The 23,483-nt window shown below is 40.3% G+C and overlaps 3 protein-coding genes and 1 long non-coding RNA gene across 4 annotated transcripts; 3 read left to right on the forward strand and 1 right to left on the reverse strand.

Annotated features, from left to right (window-relative positions):
• Positions 1-602: 602 nt before the first annotated feature.
• On the reverse strand, positions 603-6,601 carry LOC143890155 (uncharacterized). The gene is made up of 2 exons (XR_013255132.1): positions 6,271-6,601; positions 603-1,089 (listed from the first exon to the last, which is right to left on the reverse strand). It is a non-coding gene; the product is annotated as an uncharacterized LOC143890155 (long non-coding RNA).
• Positions 1,834-3,722, forward strand: LOC143890553 (uncharacterized). Its single transcript, XM_077395281.1, is given in 4 exon segments — positions 1,834-1,893; positions 2,502-2,592; positions 3,083-3,427; positions 3,430-3,722. Coding segments are annotated over 4 exon segments (789 nt in total).
• An 899-nt stretch (positions 6,602-7,500) lies between the features above and the next one.
• On the forward strand, positions 7,501-12,481 carry LOC143890154 (uncharacterized). Its single transcript, XM_077394728.1, has 2 exons — positions 7,501-10,909; positions 11,829-12,481. Exons 1-2 carry the CDS (start codon positions 7,501-7,503, stop codon positions 12,191-12,193), a joined length of 3,774 nt encoding a protein of 1,257 aa, XP_077250843.1. The 3' UTR covers positions 12,194-12,481.
• Positions 12,482-21,412: 8,931 nt separating this feature from the next.
• LOC143891263 (uncharacterized) lies at positions 21,413-22,813 on the forward strand. The gene is made up of 2 exons (XM_077395882.1): positions 21,413-21,763; positions 21,917-22,813. Exons 1-2 carry the CDS (start codon positions 21,413-21,415, stop codon positions 22,811-22,813), a joined length of 1,248 nt encoding a protein of 415 aa, XP_077251997.1.
• The last annotated feature ends 670 nt before the right edge of the window (positions 22,814-23,483 follow it).

The raw sequence follows: 23,483 nt of genomic DNA on the forward strand, positions 1-23,483 counted from the left end.
AGGCGGGGGGATAATGGTTAAATGGGTAGAGGGAGTAAATGTGGTTTTAGACGGGGGGTTATGGTTTTAACCGTGGTTAGGTTTTGAATGACAGGTGAGGTTTCTCTAATTTGGTGGGTTTATTACAGCTAGCTTTGTAAGAATATTAAACTAACTAGCCGTTAATAATTTACAAGAAAACATCAAAAAATACGTGCTTTTATGACTAAAATAGTCTTCCATCTGTGACATGGGCTCAAGCTTGAGACTTTAATTATCTGTTTCTCATCAACTTCAATAATTTTTTATTTACATTGAAAGAAAACTAGTCTTTATGGGTAAAAAGTAATGGAGCCCACATGTATACTAATCTCTAAACAAATAGTTGGGACAAGATGAATGGTCCAATAATCAAATAGCCCGGCCCTGCCCAATCGGGGCGGGCCAGGGCCAACACAATACCCTGTAGAGCGGGTAATGGGTTGAGGTTTTCTGGCCCTAACTCAGAGTCAGGACCGAGATAATGGGATCCAGGGTTGGGCTAGGGTTTTGAAAAACCCGACCCTGTTGCAGCCCTATGGCATCTATAGTAACAAGTCGAGTGCTACTATTGGCTCCACATAAAGTGCATAACGACCAATAAATAATTGCTCCACATACATACTAATCAATAATCTACTAGTACTAATTAGAATGGCATAACAAAATCAACCCTAATATACTGGTTTCATGTGACTTGTGAACTGCGAACCTGAACAGGGTCTTCGCAAACTGATCAACCAGGTAGCATAGTTCCTTTTTTTTTTGTTAATATCCATTTTTTTTCTCTAAATGAGGAGAAAGTACTGCACCTCAAAACTAGAGCTCTCCCTCAAGATATGAACTAAGAATCTGAGGCTTCGGATGGGTTCAGACCATTCCATGAAAATTGGTTCCCCAAGACACTCCTCTCTTGACGCAGACCCCGCTAGTGGAAACCATTTCCCCTTGGCTTGTTACTGTAGTCCCTGTCGCTGCCGTCTTGTCCGCTTCCCCGTCCAAAAGTTCGGGCACCAAAGCGGCCCCTAGGAGCCTCTGTCTGATAACCACCCCTGCCTCGGCCCCTTCCTCCTGTCCAAACATTTTGAGTGCGGCAGATTTATGGAATCAGAGATGGGCAATGTGTCTCAAATAGTACATTTGTGAAAAATAAAGAGCACTTTTAGTAATTTCCCAGAGGCCAGAGGAATAAAAACAGACCATGTTAGAAAAAGTAGTGCTACTCCAATCATGTTAAACCATGGAAATTGATTGCTAAGTATTTTGCCATTTCAACATTTCCAAAGCGCATCAGTAATGACAAAAAATAAACCAACTGCCCAGCTAGCTAGGAAATTGCTCATTTCAAGTGCCCAGCAATGTATATCATAATACCTTCCAAAGAGGACTTTTTAAGTGCCCAAACCCAGGAAGGTATATAATAAATTCCAGAAAGGGGTTGGTATTACCTTGAACTAATTATCTAGCACATGCGGAGTGTCGCCTAAATTTCATAGGTCATGCACGTACTTGAGAATGATTTTCATGTGGGGAAAAAAAAGAACAAATCTATTGCCCAACCCCAGGAAGATGCCCTCATTTCAAATATCCGCCCATGTAAGATTTGTTGTATGACTACAAGCTGCTAAAAAATAGTCCGTAATCAGCTTAGATGAGAAAATGACTTCGAAGAGTGCTAAGGTCAGCTGCTACAGGATTAGTACGAATACAGAAAAGCGACTTGCACTAGACATATGTCGTTTTATTTTCCACAATTTTGTTGTTGGATATACAGTATACATCACTAGAAAGATCTAATTCAGTATGTGGTCAACAATGGGAATAACAGAATTAATTACAGAAGTAAAACAAGGGAATGAACAGTTTCAAGACCAGGTATGAAAACTTTCTATGTACCTGTTATAGCTCAGGCATATAGAGAAGTTTTGTACAAATCTCACATTTTGAAACAAGTGCACCACGAATTATATTTTCAACAAAAAGGGGATCTAAAAGAGGCTCATACAATGAATTACTTTTCTTAAAAATTGAAGTCACGTATGCTCCATATGTAGGTTATACAAAAATGCAGAATGATCTACTATAAGAGATTAAGAAGAAGCACAAATCCAACCCCAGCAATGTGCACCTTTCCTGTATTCTGTGACATATAAGAATGCTAATGAGTTTCGAATTAAAATTATCAAATCATATTTTTTACTCAAAGTATGCCGAAAATTAATAAAAATAAATTTAAGGGATTTGCTAGGGACCATCGCAGAAGGCATTTTGCAGATGGTCTGTCGCGTGTCAGACGAGCCACCTCATGAATGATGACAAAATCTGCTGAAAAGTGAGCCTCTGTGGCTGGTCTAACATGCAACAGTCCTTCTGCGAAATGCCTTCTGCGATGGTCCCTAGTACATTCCTAAAAGTAAACATAACGTGGTTCAAATTTTCTCTATAGCTCTGTTTTTTGGGACTGTTGGAATTTTTATCACAAGATTCAGAGGCAAATCATTGATATGCCAATCAATATTGATATTTTCGACATTGGCTTTCATGAGATTGTAAAAAAACTCAATGGGACAAGAGGTTATTTAATATGACACAACAATGATTTGTGTAGATATCCAAAGAATGGTTGAAATCTAGTTAGAAAATGACCGAACAACAAACAAAAAACCAAAATCAAATGGAGACATTGAAAATTATAAAAAAAGATGCAACTCAGGAGAGGTTCAATCAGTCTCTAGAGGATGAAGATCAAGGTTTTCATAATCAGGAGGACAACAATATGCATCTGAAAGTAAGAGAAGGAATCAGAAGATCTAACTAATAGAATGGAAGCATACGAAGGAGATAATATAGATGAAAATGAAGTCAACTAAGATCTTGTAGACATCATTATCTTGATGGTCAATGTAATTAATAAAATCTGGCTGAAGATTTTAACAAGCCCAATCATAATGATAACCTTAAAATATCTGAAAAGAAAAAGGACGATTGCCATGACGATCATGTAATAAAAGATAATGGATATATGTTTTGAGTTGGATCTTACTGACATTTCTAAAATCTCTAGACATAGAATACAGGGTGCTTAAAATAATAGGTACATACTCTAAAGAAATTGGTTATTTGAAAAATAATGTTGAACTTGACATGTCCTCTAACATTCTAACAGGTTCCATTCCTTCCACATTAGTAAACTTGACTAAGCTTTCCATCTTGCACCTCTTCAGTAATAAGCTCTCTGGCCCCATCCCTAATGAAATTGGTGATTTGAAAAATATGGCTCAACTTTACATGTCCTCAAACATTCTAACAGGTTCCATTCCTTCCACATTAGGAAACTTGACTAAGCTTTCCATCTTGCACCTCTTTGGTAATAAGCTCTCTAGCCCCATCCCTAAAGAAATAGGAGATTTGAAAATCTTGATTGACCTACAATGTGCTCTAACATTCTAATAGGTTCCATTCCTTCTACTTTAGCTAATCTTAAAAAGCTAGTGGTTCTACACCTATATAAAAATCACCTTTCTGGTTCACATCCTCAAGAAATGTCAAGTCTAATAAATTTGGAAAGACTCGATTTGGGGGACAACAACCTCTCAGGATATTTGCCGCAGCAAATTTGCCAACGTGGATCACTTAAATCTCTTTGTATGCAAATTTGCCAACGTGGATATTTCCCATCGCTGATGCATGTTTCTGATTTATGAGTATATGGAAAGAGGAAATTTGGCTAGTATCCTAAGCAGTGAAGAAGGGGCAATGGAGATAGATTGGGTGAAGAGGGTGAATATTATAAAAGCTGTGGCACATTCTTTATCATACATGCATCATGATTGCGCTCCACCAATAGTTCATCGAGATATCTCTAGCAAAAATGTTTTATTTGATTCAGAATTTGAGGCTCATGTCTCTGATTTTGGTACTGCTAGACTTCTAATGCCTGATTCATCCAATTCAATTGGACAGAACTTGCGGGCACTCAGGATATGTTGCTCCAGGTTAGTTTCTCATATTTTGTTCCTGCTTTATTGTTGCAGCATAATTGTTTAGAAAATTACGTCTTATCTAGTTTTTATGTTATTGGGCTCACTCAATGAAGGACAGAATGTTTTGGACCATTGATGTGATTGACGCCACCTTAGAGATACAATATCGTAAGGACATGTTTGTTGTTGATTTTGAGAGCCGATTGTGAGTCTAAAAAGGATTATTGGACTTAAAATTAAACATATATTTGAGTCCAATAATCAGTTTGAGGCTCACAATCTGTTTTCAAAATCCAAAACAATCTGGGCCTAATTCTTGCACAACCAAAGCATAAAAGAACCTTAAAATTGGTGGAAATTTTTCATTGAAGTCGCTCTAAGCAATATCCAAAATTTTGTGTATTTCTTACTAGGAGACTTTAGTCAAAGGGAGGGGATTTTTAGTAAATTTTCCAACTTATAAAATTTTTGATTAGGATATGAAGTACCTTAATTTCTAGTGTTTTTATTTGTAATTTTTCTGCAAGATATTAGCCTATTTCTTTATAATTTTGAATCTCTATTGTGACCGATGGACCACCTTTTGTCGGGCCTCGACCATCTCCTGTCATATTTTCTTCCAAACTGTTTTTTTAGGTGGGCACGTCCAAACCTCTCTAGTCATGATGCACTTGGACCATTTATCTGATTCTTGCATCTTTAGTAGCAAAAATGATGAAGTCACTTCAACCAATTTCCCCACTTGATGTCACGCGAAAAACATGGGCTGCCATCCCTGAAAGTCTTAAAATTCATAGTAGGTATGGAGGAATTTCATAGGCAATTTCACTGAAAGCCATTCCACGGCTCACTTTTGCAGGAGAGAACAGCCACCTTAGATGAATTAAATTAATAAGACAAAATCTTCTAAAAAGTAAGCATATGTGAGTGCGATGTTCTCCCATGCAAAACTGAGTTCCGAAATGGCTTTATGATAAGTTGCCTATTAAATCCCTATGTCTAGATGCTTACATTTTGAGGTCATATTCATCCATTTACATGCTTTGTTCTCACCCGGGCTAGTGTCATGGGGTCAAATTGCTCCTCCACAAAGCAACCCGTGATGGCACTAAGTCTTCACAACTTGTCAGGGGGTCAAATTGCTCCTCCTACTTTCTTTCAGTATTCCAGCTTTGAGAATTTTATTACTTGATTAAGGTGATTGTCGTTGAATAAGTATTATTGGATTCAGATTTAAATAGACCTATTATATATGTATTTCATTTGAACTTTAATTGAGACTAAAACTTTCATATTTATTAGACGCTCTGAATGTTGTTAATAGTTGGTTGTGATGGAGCCTTGCATGCTTGTGGGGGTGATCCTGCGAGCGTGTAGCGACTGTCACTTGGCCGGACCCCGAATTCCGGGTTCGGGGCGTGACATCAATAATAACAAGAAGATGAGGGGAAAAACACCTCAACTTAATACATCAAAGACCCATCCCAAATTAATCGTCTCTTCTTATATCCTACAACCGGGCATGCCAAAATCAATAATATCAATCCACTTTGGCCCAATCACAATGAGGCCAATGGCATGAATGTTCAACCGCTGCCATTTTTGTACATTGACTCACTCCCCGTGAGGCCCATCGGCTGGGAGAAGATGTGGAAAAGTCGCGTACTCACAAAAGAGACTCGTAGTCCTCCGGTCCTCCCCCAAACGTATTGGCTCTTTTTGGAACAAATCGCATCCATCGATGCCGTTCGTACACTTTTGTTTTAATATGGGCCGCCCGATCAGATGATAGGTAGTTGAGAAGAGTAACAGCCCAAGAGATGAGTGTGACTATCGAGAAAACAGTTTCATTTACTTAGTATCACACTTCATGATTAGAGGAATGCTAAATTGAAGGGTTTCCTTGCAAACACCGGCAGCAAGTGCGCCCCCAATGGATCCACGTCACTGAAGTGGAATAATTATTCCATCGTGTTTATAATAGCACTGAAAAATGTAAACGTAAAACTAGGGCTGTGTATTCGGTTATAACCGAACCGATTTTGCCAAAAATAACCGAATCGAAAAATTTCGGTCATCTAAAAAAGGTAACCGAAACCGTAACCGAAATATACACTAACCGAACCGAAACCGAAACAAGAATTCGGTTGTTCGGTTACTTTGGTTATAACCGAAATGCATCCCCCACTGAATATGTAAAATCGATTAAATCTGTAAAAAAAACAGAGAGAAGAACTGCAGAAGGAGGAGAGGGTTTTTGGAGTCCTACCGGGAGCCGGAGAAGAGGAGGAGGAGGAGATCCCACCAGAGAAGAGGAGGTGGAGCCATGGAGGAGATGCCACCGGAGAAGGAAGAGGAGGAGATCCCACTGCCCGCCGGGGAAGGAGGAGTCATCGGAAGGAACTCAAAAGCGTTGTTTGGGCAAAAATAAAAGTGGAAAACCTCAAAACTCTAGAAAGCAAATGCCCAAAGAAAACTAGAAAATCTGAAAAGGGGGTGTTTTGAGTCTTTTGACTGTTTGTTTATCAAAATTACTAGAAAACCCCTTTAAGTCTTTTAAGTTTCCACCCTTAATACTTTGTCTTTTCCTGGGAATGATGTTTCCCTCCCCTTTAATACGAATTTGAAAATTTGAAATTGACAACATGGTTTTAATGAAAACCAGCCCATGGTTTTAAGGAAACCATGTGGTTTTGCTCAAAAGTAGTCAAAAAGCTATTGGTTTTAATGAAAACCAGCCCATGGTTTTAAGGAAACCATGTGATTTTAGTCAAAAGTAGTCAAAAGCTGTTGAAAGGCAATGATGAGTGATACATTTTTTAATTCACTAAAAAACAAATGAGCATAGGAAGGGAACAGATGGGGACAAATAAAATAGCATATGGCAATCCTCCCCATTCGGTTTTTCGGTTCTAACCGAATTATTTTAATAAAACCGACACCGAAACCGAGAACCGAAATTTATTAGTAATAGAAACCGAAACCGAACCGAATTACCATTTAACCGAACCGAAATAACCGACTGAATTCGGTTCGGTAGGTTATTTCGGTTATAACCATATAGTGAACAGCCCTACGTAAAACAATAAATAATCTACTTTGGTGGTGTGGATCCAATGGAATACTTGATTTTATATACAGATTCCCATCTGGAATACTAGAATTGATCACAGTCATTGATTCCAAAGATAGCTTAATCGTTCTGTACTTATAATTATAAGAAGAATGTTAAACAGAAGGGCACCCCAGAAAAATACCTACAAGAGTTCACCCATTGGACCATCTTGCCGAGGAGCATTTTTTATTCATTTAATTTAACATTTTTGTGGTGAATGATCAAGAAGAAGAAAAGACTACGGTTCATACACGCTTAGAAAAATACGGTTCTTACACGCTTAGAAAAGACTACGGTTCTTACACGGCATAGAAGGACAAACGACTTTTTCACTATAAATCTACATCCAACATGACCGAAAAATCTCAAACACCACCAACAACCATGGCCTTGGAGAAATCTCTCTCCCTCTTCTCTTTACTTTTTTTCTTTCTGTTGCTTTCTTGCCGTTCAACAACGGCAAATTCAGTAGAAGCAGAGGCTCTCCTCGGCTGGAAAACTAGCCTCCTTAACCAAGCTCCTCTCAATTCATGGTCACTTCACAATTCCACCAATAAAAGCCCATGCAATTGGAGGGGAATAGCATGTAACCACGAAGGAAGTGTCACTCAAATAAACCTAACAAGTGTAGGTTTGCAAGGTAAGCTCTATAACTTCAAATTCTCTTCCTTTCCCAAACTTGCCAATCTTGATCTTAGCAACAATGCACTCTTCAGAACAATTCCTTCCGCAATAGGAAACTTGACCAACCTTGTCACGTTGTACCTCTACAACAATAATCTCTCTGGCCCCATCCCAAAAGAAATAGGAAATTTGAAAAATATGGCTGATCTGAGAATCTCCTATAACATTCTAACAGGTTCCATTCCTTCAACAATAGTAAACTTGACCAACCTTGTCACGTTGTACCTCAACAACAATAATCTCTCTGGCCCCATCCCTGAAGAAATAGGATTTTTGAAAAATATGGTTGATCTAGAAATGTCTGATAACATTCTAACAGGTTCCATTCCTTCCACAGTAGGAAACTTGACCAACCTTGTCACGTTGTACCTCCACAAGAATAATCTCTCTGGCCCCATCCCTGAAGAAATAGGCAATTTGAAAAATATGGGTGATATGGCAATGTACGATAACATTCTAACAGGTTCCATTTCTTCCACAATAGGAAACTTGACCAACCTTGTCACGTTGTACCTTAACAACAATAAGCTCTCTGGCCCCATCCCAAAAGAAATAGGAAATTTGAAAAAAATGGTTGAACTAGGCATGTCCGATAACATTCTAACACGTTCCATTCCTTCTACCTTAGGAAACTTGACCAACCTTGTCACGTTGTACCTCTACAACAATAATCTCTCTGGCCCCATCCCTGAAGAAATAGGATATTTGAAAAATATGGCTGATCTAGAAATGTCCGATAACATTCTAACAGGTTCCATTCCTTCCACATTAGGAAACTTGACCAACCTTGTCACGTTGTACCTTAACAACAATAAGCTCTCTGGCCCCATCCCTGAAGAAATAGGAAATTTGAAAAATATGGCTGATCTGGATATGTCCAATAACATTCTAACATGTTCCATTCCTTCCACAGTAGGAAACTTGACCAACCTTGTCACGTTGTACCTCTACAAGAATAATCTCTCTGGCCCCATCCCTGAAGAAATAGGGAATTTGAAAAATATGGGTGGTATGGCAATGTACGATAACATTCTAACAGGTTCCATTCCTTCCACAATAGGAAACTTGACCAACCTTGTCACGTTGTACCTCTACAACAATAAGCTCTCTGGCCCCATCCCAAAAGAAATAGGAAATTTGAAAAAAATGGTTGAACTAGACATGTGCGATAACATTCTAACAGGTTCCATTCCTTCGACCTTAGGAAACTTGACCAACCTTGTCACGTTGCAACTCTTCAGCAATAATCTCTCGGGCCCCATCCCTGAAGAAATAGGAAATTTGAAAAATATGGGTGATATGGCAATGTACGATAACATTCTAACAAGTTCCATTCCTTCCACAATAGGAAACTTGACCAACCTTGTCACGTTGTACCTCTTCAGCAATAATCTCTCTGGCCCCATCCCTAAGGAAATAGGAAATTTGAAATTTTTGGGTGAACTATACATGAGCTCCAACCTTCTAATAGGTTCAATTCCATCCTCTTTGGGTGATCTTAAAAGGCTAGCCAATCTATCTCTATTCGACAATCAACTTTCGGGTCAGATCCCCAAAACCTGGAGAAACTGCACGTCATTAACCAGATTTTTTCTCCAAGGAAACCAGCTCACCGGAAATATGTCCGATGTCTTTGGAGTTTGTCCTAATCTAACATATATTGACTTGAGCCACAACCGTTTGTCTGGTGAACTCTCTCCAAGTTGGGGCAAGTGTAAAAGTTTGACAAGTTTAAAGTTCTCAGGGAACTTGATAGCTGGTAAAATACCACCGGAGTTTGGACAGTTGATTCAACTAGAACTATTCGACATTTCTTCAAACCTTTTGGTCGGAGAGATTCCAAAGGAATTGGGGAGCTTGACAACTTTATATAAGATGAGTTTAAATGGTAACCAACTTTCTGGTTGGATACCATCAGAAATGGGAAAACTGTCCAATTTGGAGATCCTGGACCTATCAGCAAACAAACTAACTGGATCGATACCAGAACAACTAGAAGATTGCTCGAAATTGCATTCTTTGAACTTAAGCAGAAATCATTTGAATGGAAGCATTCCATTTCAAATTGGCAATCTAGCAGAGCTGCAAATTATGCTAGATCTTAGTTTTAACATGCTCACAGGAGAAATATCGCCCCAACTGCAAAAATTACACATGCTGGAAATCTTAAATCTCTCCCACAACAAGCTTTCTGGGTCAATTCCATCTTCTCTAGAAAATATGCTCAGCTTGACATCGATTGATTTATCATACAATAATTTGGTGGGTAGCCTTCCTAACAACAAAGCCTTCCAACAAGGGACATTTGTCGGCAACAAAGGTTTATGCGGCAAAGCGCAAGGTTTGCAACCATGCAATTCCATGCCAATAAACAATGGTGAACCAAAAAAGAGACACAATGCTATCATATTGATCATTCTTCCTCTTTTGAGCGCACTATTCCTTCTACTTCTAGTTTTTGGCATTTCTTCCTTTTTTTGCCCCAGAACAAGAAATGCAGAGGGACAAAGAAATGAAAGGAACCTATTTTCGATATGGAATTGGGATGGGTGTATTTCTTATGAAGATATCATTGATGCAACAGAGGATTTTGATGACAGATACTGCATCGGGGAAGGCGGATATGGGAGAGTTTACAAAGCATATCTGCCAACAGGGCAAACAGTAGCTGTAAAAAAACTTCACAAATTGGAAGATGGCGAGCAAATTGATCAGAGAAGTTTTAGAAATGAGGTACGTGCATTAACAGAAATCCGTCACCGCAATGTTGTCAAGCTTTACGGGTTTTGCTCCCACCGTCGATGTATGTTTCTCATTTATGAGTATATAGAAAGAGGAAATTTGGCTAATATACTAAGCAGTGACGAAGGGGCGATGGAGTTGGATTGGGTGAAGAGGGTTAATATTATTAAAGCTGTGGCACATTCTTTATCATACATGCATCATGATTGCGACCCGCCAATAGTTCATCGAGATATCTCAAGCAAAAATGTTTTATTGGATTCAAAATTTGAGGCTCACGTATCTGATTTTGGTACTGCTAGAATTCTAATGCCGGATTCATCCAACTGGACAGAACTTGCAGGCACTCGTGGATATGTTGCTCCAGGTTAGTTCCTCCTATATTGTGCCTACTTTATTGTTGCAGTATAATTGTCTAGAAAATTGTGCCTTATTTTATTGTTATGTCATTTGGCACACCTATGGAAGGACAAAATGTTTTAGACCATTGATGTGATTGGCCCTATATCCTAAGTCTCTGTTTGTTTTGGATTTTGAAAACTGTGTGGTAGTCCAAAACTGATTATTGGACTCAAAATTAAACTTATATTTGAGTCCAATATTCAGTTTTTGGTCTCATAATCGGTTCTCAAAAGTCCAAAATAAACAAGGCCTATTTCTTGCTCAACCAAAACAAAAAATTACGTTAAAATCGGAGGAAATTTTTCTTTAAGTCACTCTGAGCAAGTGACTGGTGACTTCTAATTATCCAAAATTTTGGGTATTCCTTACAAGGAGACTTTACACAACATGATTTTTGTAAATTTTCCAACTTCAAAATGGTAGATTAGGATATGGATTAGCTTAATTTCTAGCGTTTAGATTTAGAATTTTTTGACAAATTATTAGCCTATTTTTTTTATTGTACCTCGATTGTGCCTAATGGGTCACATTTCATCTGCCATCTCTGAGCATATTTTGGCCAGATGATAATGATCCAACGGTTAGGCGAGAATCAAAGTAAAACTCATGTACAAACATCTCTCGTCAGGGTCTGCCAATGTACGGTTTCAATGTGCCTTAGCAAATGTTAAGGGGCGTGAAACAAATTTTACCTCCTTTTCCCCACTTAAAAATGGGCATAAAATTCGTTTTACGCTCATTTTACATGGAAGTCTCTTTTTGATGAAATACTTGTTTCATGTTATACAATTAAGAGAGTTTTCTCTCTTTTTTGAATGGTAAGAGCATTGTTTAACCTAGAAATTTTATGTCATTTGACTTCTTTTTCTTTTTTTGTCTGGCAGAGCTTGCTTACACAATGAGAGTGACGGAGAAATGCGATGTATATAGCTTTGGGGTTTTAGCACTTGAAGTCATAATGGGAAGGCACCCTGGAGATATCATCTCCTCCTTGTTAACATCATCATCTGAAGTTGGCCAAAATCTACTGCTAAAAGATGTGTTAGACCCACGGCTCCCAAATCCTGAAGACCAAGTTGGAAATGAAGTTTTTCTGGCAGTGTCAATGGCACTCGCATGTGTAAATGCAAATCCACAAACTCGGCCACCCATGCAACATATCTCTGGAAAGTTCTCTGCTCGAACTCCATCTTTTCCAAATCCATTCCACACAATCGAAATGTCTCAACTGATGGAATTTCAAGTGTAAATGGGTTGGGTCTCTTCACCTACTCAGTTATATTGTATAGGTCAGTATTTCATATAGTTGATCAAAATAAGGGACGGACTAGGCTGATTGTCACCGTCGAGATCAAGTCTTGGGTCCCACTTGGAGACATGTATGTTTCATTTAGACCATTGATCTTTGTAGACTTACCAGTTTCTTACGTAGGAGAAGCTTCTGATTGGGGCTCACACATAGACCACCAAGAGTGTGAGGCACGCTAATAACTCTAAAATATGTTACATGCTCCTCGTCTTTACATTTATTGGCCCTTGAAAAGGTGTTACGGGTTTACATTTATTGTGGTACTTATCACACACAAAAAGCAAAATTTTTATCAAAATCCCCAAAAATTGTTTCTAACCACTCCGAATTTATTGTGGCACTTATCACACACAAAGAGCAAAATTTGTAACACCCAATTCACCCCTACCCCTCTCGAGTTGCCCCCCATACTTGGGATTTCACAGATACCCTTGATCTTGATGGAAACAATGCAGGCATATAGGGATGAAAAAATAAATCAATATGTAAAAAAGGGTTTTGCCACTCGTCAAAGAGCATTGGAAACAGGAATTTACACATGGTTGGATACTTTTTACACAAGTTTGTAAATTTATGTAAATTCATGGTTCCAATGCTCCTTAAGGAGTACCCCTGGCACTCGTTAGCAAAACTCATACAAAAATGAGGAGACACACCCGACTGCAGTCCGCATGGCAATCAAATCCGTTGAGTCCTTCTCAAGTGAAGTACACCAGCCCCTCTACAGTCATTGATCGAGACACTTCTGCTGGGTGTCCCAAGTGATGAAAACGGGTGCATTTATCATTTCCCCCAATTAGCCATCTCTCCTTATCTACTGACACCGCACTCATTTTCAGTCCCATCCGATAGTGAGTGCGCCAATGAAAGTCATCGCACTAAGTTCTTTCAAATCTCACTCTTATGCGTTGAAAATAATACTTTGCAAGTAGCTAGTTTTTGTCCTAAATCATCACACTACTTCGTTCTTTCAAATCTCACTTTTATGCGTTGATTGCAAGTAGCTAGTGTTTTGCCGTAATCCCAACAAATAGCCTTTTCCCACATTAGCATTCTTTTCGGGAAATGATATTTACGCCCCTTTTATTCCCAGGGACACCCATTTGCTAGTGTACTTTGCAATCAAAGCCACTAGATTTTTCTGACATAAAGTAGATTTGCCCCGATATACTGAAGCTGGGTGTTCCTGGTGATCAAAAGGGGCGTAAATATCACTTTCCTTATTTTCCTGTTTTTTTTGGCCTTTTGTTTTCTTTAAATGGCAAAACTACCCCTCCCCCTAAGCCATGTGGCGTGGAGGGATATGTTGGGTTCCACTCTTGGTTCTTTGAAATTAAGCAGAAATCATTTGAATGGAAAAGCATTGCATTTCAAATTGGCAATCTAGCTGAGCTACAAAATATTTTAGATCTTAGCTGTAACTTGCTTACAGGAGAAATATCGCCCCAACTAGGAAAATTACACATGTTGGAAATCTTAAATATTTCCTACGATAAGCTTACCGGTTCAATTCCATCTTCTTTGGAAGATATGCTCAGCTTGACATTGATGGATTTATCATACAATAATTTGGTGCGTAGTCTTCCTAACAGCAAAGCCTTCCAACAAGGGACATTTGTTGGCAACGAAGGACTATGTGGCAAAGCGCAAGGTTTGCAATCGTACAATTCCCCACCGATAAAGAGAAATGCAGAGGGACAGAGAAACAAAATGAATAAAGATCTATTTTCAATATGGAATTGGGATGGGTGTATTTCTTATGAAGATATCATCAATACGATGGAGGACTTTGATGACAAATACTGCATGATTAATGTTTGAGCAACTTTTGACAACATTGAAGGCATTGTTTTGCAGAGTACATTGCTAAGAACACCATCCATAACTAACTAAATACTAACACCAAAACAAATACAAATAACCATTTAATTTCGACGCTAAAACAATGGGGGAGAACAGGTAAGGTAAAGTCTTTATAACAGTACATTGGGCAGGCTAAAACAATTACCCAAGAATTACCAATGTTCATACCAAAACAATTACTTTCAATGAAGCTGTATATGGTAGCCATAGAATTGATTGTCCACTAATCGAAGAAGCTGGCTTCCCATTAATAAATGTTGCAAATGATCAGCTTGCATGGTTGGATTCTTGAGAGGGCAGGAATGAGTTGAGTGTGAGAAGTGGCTAAAAAACAAGGAAAAAGTCGATCATATTATGGGTATAGTTTTTTGTTTCCTTGTTTTTCATGCTTTCATACCTTTTCCTCAGTCCCTCTCCTAGCCTCCCTCAGCATTGGGTAAGCTCAGATTCTAGGAAAAAAAATTCATGGTAGCCAAACATGCCCTGGTGGAACAATTCTTCGTAATTTCTATTTATGACATGCTTAATCACCAAATTACCAGCACCTGTAACTAGCCAGTCCTGCCTAGTGTTCTTAACATTCACATGTCGCTATCTCTTGTTGTGAGGGCATAGAATATACAAGGACTGCCCTTTGAACTGATGTTACTATGTCAGGTTTTATGGTGGCAGCATGATCTATAGAGTATTTTTGTACAAAGAAAATTTGACAGAGGGGGGACAAATAAAAGAAATAATATCAGAGGGATCAAGTGTATGCTGAAAATGACAGAAGGGGTCAAAATTTGGTTTTCAAAATTTTCAATGACGAGAATGCCCTTGTGGCAGAAATAGGTGATATGACTTTTAAGAATAAAAAAGCATTTCAGTTTCCCTCTCTTTCTCTTCCCTCTTCTCTCCTCCCGTCTGTGTTTTTTTTTTTTTCCGTCCTCTTTCCAGCGATCTCTACGGGTCTGTTTGGTTCGTGAATCTCGGCGGGAAGGGGAAGTGAAAGGGGATTTATGCAGAATAGCAATGAAAGGACCTTATGGGGGTGGGGTTTTGAAGTAACGTTTGGTTGTAGGGATGCTTACTAGGATTTTGTTGGAACTAAATTCCCAAATGCCATTTGGTTACAAGAATTTAGCAGAAGATATGCGACGAAGCAGTGCGTGGAGCCTCATCCGTCGTTTGAGAAGGCCATTCCTGTTGAAATTCTAATATAGAAACTCGGTTTTGGGGGTTTGCCATTCGGTTCTCATTGGAGAGCCACGTGGGCCGACCGTATCCCGACATTGTTGTGGTTGTTTTGACCATCGGGTTTGAAAAACACAACCAAACGACGTGCCGGCATCTAAAATTCCCACGAAATTCTAATGAGATGCCTGATTTTTGACAACCAAACAGAGCCGTAGGCAATCTCTCCGGCGATCTCGACGAAGGTGAAGCACGTAAGAAACCTGGAAAACATTAAACCCTACCTGGTCTCAGTTTATTTTTCATGATTTGTCTTCGGTGTGAGTACGAAGTAGAGATGTAGTTTGTAGCCAGTTGACAAATTTGTATTCTCACCTGTCATAGTAGAGATGTAGATGTAGTTTGTAGTCTCACCTCTCATACTAAAAGCTTTTGAACTACATTTATGCTTTTGAACTTTCCATGAATAAAAGCTTTCTTAACATCCATTTATTTTGAGCAACAAATTCTTGAAACTAACAAATAAAGATTAACATTAAAGAAATTGATGCTTTAACAATAGGAGTTGAGTGTATATTTAGAGAAAAAATAAACCATTTGTGGCAAACACACCGTTCTTACACTTGGGGTACAGGTTTCCAGATGGCATTCTTATACAATCACATATCTTTCTCCGTTACCTTCACCCCCTTGTTATCTTTCATATTATTTTCTTTACTATCTGAAAGAAATAATTTGCAAAGATTTTATTTAAGAGAAATGTGGCAGTGTGATATGATAATGCGCAAAGGGTGGTTGTGCTCCATAAGATATTGCTATTATTAGTAATTCAAAACTCATGCTACCCCATTTAGCTTTGGTGTTAAATGTGAAAGTGCTTGCGAAAAGAAGACAGACATGAGTTTGAAGAGTGTAGGGATAGAATTTTTGAGGGCCCATAATCCCTTCTCTAATACCATGCATAGCTCCCCTCTGTTGCCCTTGAGAAGCCCCCCTTAGGTACTAATAACCCCTTCTTTGTAACTGAAAACCCATGCCTTTCAACTTGAGCACCATCTTTGGATTTGCTGCACCCTCCAAGGGTACTTCTCCTACCCCATTTGAGGGCCCATAATCCCTTCTCTAATACCATCCATAGGTCCCCTCTATTGGCCTTGAGAAGCCCCCCTTAGGTACTAGTAACCCCTTTTTTGTAGGTGAAAACCCATGACTTTGAACTTCAGGACCATCTTCTGGATTTGATGGACCCTCCAAGGGTACTTCTTCTACCCCATTTGAGGGCCCATAATCCCTTCTCTAATACCATCCATAGGTCCCCTCTGTTGCCCTTGAGAAGCCCCCCTTACGTACTAATAACCCCTTTTTTGTAGCTGAAAACACATGCCTTTGAACTTCAGGACCTTCTTCTGGATTTGATGGACCCTCTAAGGGTACTTCTCCTACCCCATTTGAGGGCCCATAATCCCTTCTCTAATACCATGCATAGCTCCCCTCTATTGCCTTTGAGAAGCCCCCCTTACGTACTAATAACCCTTTTTTTCTAGCTGAAAACCCATGCCTTTGAACTTCAGGATCTTCTTCTGCATTTGATGGACCCTCCAAGGGTACTTCTCCTATCCCATTTGAGGGCCCATAATCCCTTTTCTAATACTATGCATAGCTCCCCTCTATTGCCCTTGAGAAGCCTCCCTTTGGTACTAATAACCCCTTGTTTGTAGCTGAAAACCCATGCCTTTGAACTTCAGGACCTTCTTCTGGATTTGATGGACCCTCCAAGGGTACTTCTCCTACTCCATTTGAGGGCCCATAATCCCTTCTCTAATACCATGCATAGCTCCCCTCTGTTGCCCTTGAGAAGCCTCCCTTAGGTACTAATAACCCCTTTTTTGTAGCTGAAAACCCATGCCTTTGAACATCAGGACCTTCTTCTGGATTTGATGGACCCTCCGAGGGTACTTCTTCTACCCCATTTGAGGGCCCATAATCCCTTCTCTAATACCATGCATAGCTCCCCACTGTTGCCCTTGAGAAGCCTCCCTTAGGTACTAATAACCCCTTTTTTGTAGCTGAAAACCCATGCCTTTGAACTTGAGGACCTTCTTCTGGATTTGATGGACCCTCCGAGGGTACTTCTCCTACCCCATTTGAGGGCCCATAATCCCTTCTCTAATACCATGCATAGCTCCCTTCTGTTGCCCTTGAGAAGCCTCCCTTAGGTACTAATAACCCCTTTTTGTAGCTGAAAACCCATGCCTTTGAACTTGAGGACCTTCTTCTGGATTTGATGGACCCTCCGAGGGTACTTCTTCTACCTCATTTGAGGGCCCACAATCCCTTCTCTAATACCATGCATAGCTCCCCTCTGTTGCCCTTGAGAAGCCTCCCTTAGGTACTAATAACCCCTTTTTGTAGCTGAAAACCCATGCCTTTGAACTTGAGGACCTTCTTCTGGATTTGATAGACCCTCCGAGGGTACTTCTTCTACCCCATTTGAGGGCCCATAATCCCTTCTCTAATACCATCCATAGCTCCCCTCTATTGCCCTTGAGAAGCCCCCCTTACGTACTAATAACCCCTTTTTTGTAGCTGAAAACCCATGCCTTTGAACTTCAGGACCTTCTTCTGGATTTGATGGACCCTCTAAGGGTACTTCTCCTACCCCATTTGAGGGCCCATAATCCCTTCTCTAATACCATGCATAGCTCCCCTCTGTTGGCCTTGAGAAGCCCCTCTTAGGTACTAGTAAGCCCTTTTTGTAGCTCAAAACCCATGACTTTGAACTTCAGGACCATCTTCTGGATTTGATGGACCCTCCAAGGGTAATTATTCTACCCCATTTGAGGGCCCATAATCCCTTCTCTAATACCATGCATAGCTCCCCTCTATTGCCCTTGAGAAGCCCCCCTTAGGTACTAATAACCCCTTTTTGTAGCTGAAAACCCATGACTTTCAACTTCAGGACTTTCTTCTGGATTTGATGGACCCTCCAAGGGTACTTATTCTACCCCATTTGAGTGCCCATAATCCCTTCTCTAATACCATGCATAGCTCCCATCGGTTGCCCTTGAGAAGCCCCCCTTAGGTACTAGTAACCCCTTTTTTGTAGCTGAAAACCCATGACTTTGAACTTCAGGACCATCTTCTGGATTTGATAGACCCTCCAAGGGTACTTCTTCTACCCCATTTGAGGGCCCATAATCCCTTCTCTAATACCATCCATAGGTCCCCTCTGTTGCCCTTAAGAAGCCCCCCTTACGTACTAATAACCCCTTTTTTGTAGCTGAAAACACATGCTTTTGAACTTCAGGACCTTCTTCTGGATTTGATGGACCCTCCAAGGGTACTTCTCCTACCCCATTTGAGGGCCCATAATCCCTTCTCTAATACCATGCATAGCTCCCCTCTATTGCCCTTGAGAAGCCCCCCTTACGTACTAATAACCCCTTTTTTCTATCTGAAAACCCATGCCTTTGAACTTCAGGATCTTCTTCTGCATTTGATGGACCCTCCAAGGGTACTTCTCCTACCCCATTTGAGGGCCCATAATCCCTTTTCTAATACTATGCATAGCTCCCCTCTATTGCCCTTGAGAAGCCTCCCTTAGGTACTAATAACCCCTTGTTTGTAGCTGAAAACCCATGCCTTTGAACTTCAGGATCTTCTTCTGGATTTGATGGACCCTCCAAGGGTACTTCTCCTACCCCATTTGAGGGCCCATAATCCCTTCTCTAATACCATGCATAGCTCCCCTCTGTTGCCCTTGAGAAGCCTCCCTTAGGTACTAATAACCCCTTTTTTGTAGCTGAAAACCCATGCCTTTGAACTTCAGGACCTTCTTCTGGATTTGATGGACCCTCCGAGGGTACTTCTTCTACCCCATTTGAGGGCCCATAATCCCTTCTCTAATACCATCCATAGCTCCCCTCTATTGCCCTTGAGAAGCCCCCCTTACGTACTAATAACCCCTTTTTTGTAGCTGAAAACCCATGCCTTTGAACTTGATGACCTTCTTCTGGATTTGATGGACCCTCCGAGGGTACTTCTTCTACCCCATTTGAGGGCCCATAATCCCTTCTGCTGTAATTTAATTAAGAAAATATTATATCCTTGCCAGATGTAACATGTTAAACTAATTTCTCGTAGATTTCGTCTTTAAACTAGATTTCGTACTGTGACCTGTATACTCGAAATGCAATGTTCACTTATGTTAAATTATTTCCATGCTTCAGTCTGGTATTAAATGTACTGAGAAAAAATATGTTATCATCTTCTTCTCATGTTTAAGTCTTAACCATATCATATACTCATTTTGCAGACAAGTTTTCAATTAAGAAGGTCATAATTTCTTCTTTCAAGGTGTGCCTCCGAAGGTTTTGCTTATGTCGGCCTCTACTTATTCGCCTTGAGAAGCCCCCTTTACGTACTGGTTCTTATCATATCTTGTCTGCCCTTTGCAGGTCTTCGTAAACTGGCACGCACAATGCTTTCTCTACTGTTACACTATGATGGCATACTGAAGGATGAAGTTAATTGGGAATATGTTGGTGGGAGTAAGAAATTGTTATTGGTAAGTCCCCGAATGAATCTTAAAGAATTGGAGGCTCTAATCTACAGTCGAATTGGGAGTATTGGAGGACGGGTGTCACTATCCATCAAATGTCGATATGTTGTTGATCCATATATAAGCACTCTAATCGACGTCGATAGCGATAAAATCTTCCAATCGTTGGTTAAGGTGCTTGAGAAAGATAATTTCAACTCTGTGATGCTATACATAACAAAAATTAACAATGGCCTAAATTAATCTTATTCTTCAATTCTGCCCACAAACAATGTCATACCTTCTACTTCCTTTTCACCTCGAAATCCCTCTCATAACCTGCCCATACGTTTGACTTCTGTACCACCGATTCCCTCTCAAAATCCCTCTCATAATGCATGCATACCTCCTACTTTCGTTCCACCGATTCCACACCTAAGATATCCATCGGAACGAGTAACTGTCACTCCCGACTCTCGTTTTGAAGTAGACTTAGAAAGAGAATATGAAACAGAATTGGTTAATATAAGAAATAGGAGGTGACTCGGCACAATTTAGTTCAAGGTATGTCTTGTACAATTTTATTTATATTGAAGTACTCAATCTACTATCCTAATTTTATATTGTTGAAATGTGTAGGGTACGAGTTGACCTAAATGAAAACTTCTCGGACGATATGTATGAGAACCCTACCTCCGAAGATATCATTGTCCCCGGGAATGATGCAGATGTGCCGTTGGAGCATATTAACGTTTTGGAGGATGATTTTCATGTCTTCGGTTGTGATTTCGAAGAATTTAGAACTGAAGATGACAATGATGATGATCCTGCAGAGGATGATGACGAGGCTGAGGCTGAGGCTGAGGCTGAGGTTCAGGATGAGGAGGGTGATGAGGCCGCCCATGATCCTGAAAATTATAATGGAAATGAAAATCAGAACGAAGATTCTGGTGAAAATCTTAGGCCAACAGAAGTGGCTCCCCCTACCGCCAATGGTTGGCCATTTCTACCTGCTGGCACAAGTCGGCCACTGGAAGTAGACGACATGTATGTTGGGGCTGATGAGGTAGATGCAGATAATCTTCAGTTCGATGAGTTAACTGTTGGGGCTATGTATCCAAATATGAAGCAGTTCAAGAAGGCCGTTAAGGAGTATGCAATTCGGCAACGATTCATGTTCAAGAAGTCACGGTCAACTCCCAAGAAGTATGCCGTTGTATGCAAGGAACCAGGTTGCAAGTGGCGTATATCAGGCATTAGCCGTATGACTTATGTGTTAGTGAAGAAGTTGATGAGCGACCATACATGTACATCTCACTTAAAGGGCAATGATAATCATCTAGCTACATCCCCATGGGTTGCCGAGACATGCTTACCCCTATTTGACCGTCCAGAAGATGTGGGGACAAGGATCATAAGACAGTACATCAAGTCGCACTGGGGTATAACCATGACCTACCGTAGAGCACACCTTGCGATGAACATCATCCTTGAAATAAAAGTGTGGAAATGTGGAGGACTCGTACCGCTTGCTCCCTGCACTGATAGTTGAGATGATGAGAATAAACCCGGGCACCTACATGCGTGTTTTTCGAGCGAGAGATCTACGTCCAGGGGGAGATGATAAATTTGCTCGCTTATTCTGGGCATTTGGTCCCAGCATACGTTCTTTCCAACGAACACTCAGATCGATAGTTTTGGTCGATGGGACGCATCTACGTGGAAAGTATCTTGGAATCTTACTGATCGCAGTTGGGGTAGACGGGAACAACGGATTAGTTCTATTAGCTTTTGGTGTTGTCGAGACTGAGAACGAAGATAGCTGGTGCTGGTTCCTCTATTTGGTGAAGCGGCACGTATTGCCTGAGGGGATAGGCGCATTGACCCTGTTCTCCGAACGACAAAAGGGGTTGATGCAAGCAGTGCCTAAAGTAATGCCTATTGCAAACCATAGCTACTGCATGCGTCACCTCGCCGCCAATCTGTACACCGACTTCAAAGACCCTTTACTTAAGAAATTGTTCTGGAGAGCTGCTAGGGCTTTGAGAGAGAGTGTTTTCATAGACACAATGGAAAAAATTAAGGCGAGGAATGAAAATGCACACAACTGGATAGCCGCTATTCCGAAGGAAAACTGGGCTAGTTTCTACTTCAAGGGGGAAAGATATGATGTGTTGACCACCAATAGATCGGAGTGTTACAATGCAGTGCTAAAGGATGCCAGAAAATTGCCGATTGCAGCTGCGGTGGAGCTGACTCGTTTTAAGAGCTCCGAATACATACAGAAACGTCAAGCGATGGGGCTTCAATGGGAAACAAAGTGCACGCATTATGCAGAAAAACATTTGGGACTGGCCAGGGAACAGGGTCGCGGATATACTGCTTATCGAGTAGGTGTGCACAAATTTGAAGTAAGGTCCCGTGATCATCATGATGTCGTAAACTTGCTGCAACAAACCTGTACATGTCATGAGTTCCAAACGCTTGGGCTTCCGTGCGGACATGCCATGGCAGCCATTGCCATCACAGATTTTGATGAGTACGATTATTGCCATAAATGGTTTCGTATAGAGATGTATCGGGAAACGTACTGTGAGGTGCTTCACCCTACAGTAGATCGCACTCATTGGGAACTGCCTCCAGAACCTCTGCAGACTGTATTACCTCCAATAGCGAAAAGACCACCTGGACGGCCGCGAACGAGAAGATCTGACCGCGAATTGCAGAGTGGAGTGCATCGCAAATGTACGATATGTGGAAAACTAGGCCACAACAAAAGGACTTGCAGAGAACCTCCCATGGAGAGACAACTCCCTGATGAATCTGCCATTGGACCCTCTGCCCCCGTTTTCAATAGGTACATGATACGTAATATATTGAGGTCAATAAGTAGTATAGAACATCCCCGATTCCATACTTATTCGGTGTGGTGGTGGTGTTGTAGGTCGGGTGTACCTTGTGCAGCTCCTTTTTTCACGTAATTATTCCGCGGAGAATGCATTGGAGGCTCCAGTTGGATGAAGGAGGAGAAGTGGATTAATTGAAAGTGTGCACAGTAATTAGTTGCTGTATATAATAATTTTTTGAGGGAAACCCTTTTTTGGTATACTGTAATTAGTGGTGTGCATAGTTGAAGGCTGGCAAGTTTTCTGAGGAAAACCCAATTTTCTGAAGGTGGAATACTCTATTTTTTGTTATACTGTAATTAATGGTATACTGTAATTAGTGGTGTGCATAGTTGAAGGCTGCCCAGTTTTATGAGGGAAACCCAATTTTTTGAAGGTGGAATACTGTATTCTTTGTTATACTGTAATTAATGGTATACTGTAATTACTGGTATGCTGTAATTTTTTGAGGGAAACCCTGTTTTCTTAAGGTGGAATGGGTTGTCATAGTTGAAGACTGCCCAGTTTTCTGAAGCTCGAATGAGATCTACCTTGCAAGCATTGTTAAAATAAGCTTTTCCCTGCTGGTAAGAAAATTCAAGAACTGGAAAATTAAATTTGTTATATATATATATATATATATATGCATATTATTGACCTTTTTGTTCATTTTGCAAAAAGTTTGTCATTTTGCAAAAAAGTTTGCAAAAAGCTTTTCCCTGCTAGTAAGAAAGGGCCAAAAAAAGTTTGTCATTTTGCAACCTAT

The sequence above is a fragment of the Tasmannia lanceolata genome, unplaced genomic scaffold, assembly GCF_043159265.1.
Source record: "Tasmannia lanceolata isolate RefF3 unplaced genomic scaffold, GAP_Taslan_0.1 ptg000013l, whole genome shotgun sequence".
In the NCBI taxonomy this organism is placed as follows: domain Eukaryota; kingdom Viridiplantae; phylum Streptophyta; class Magnoliopsida; order Canellales; family Winteraceae; genus Tasmannia; species Tasmannia lanceolata.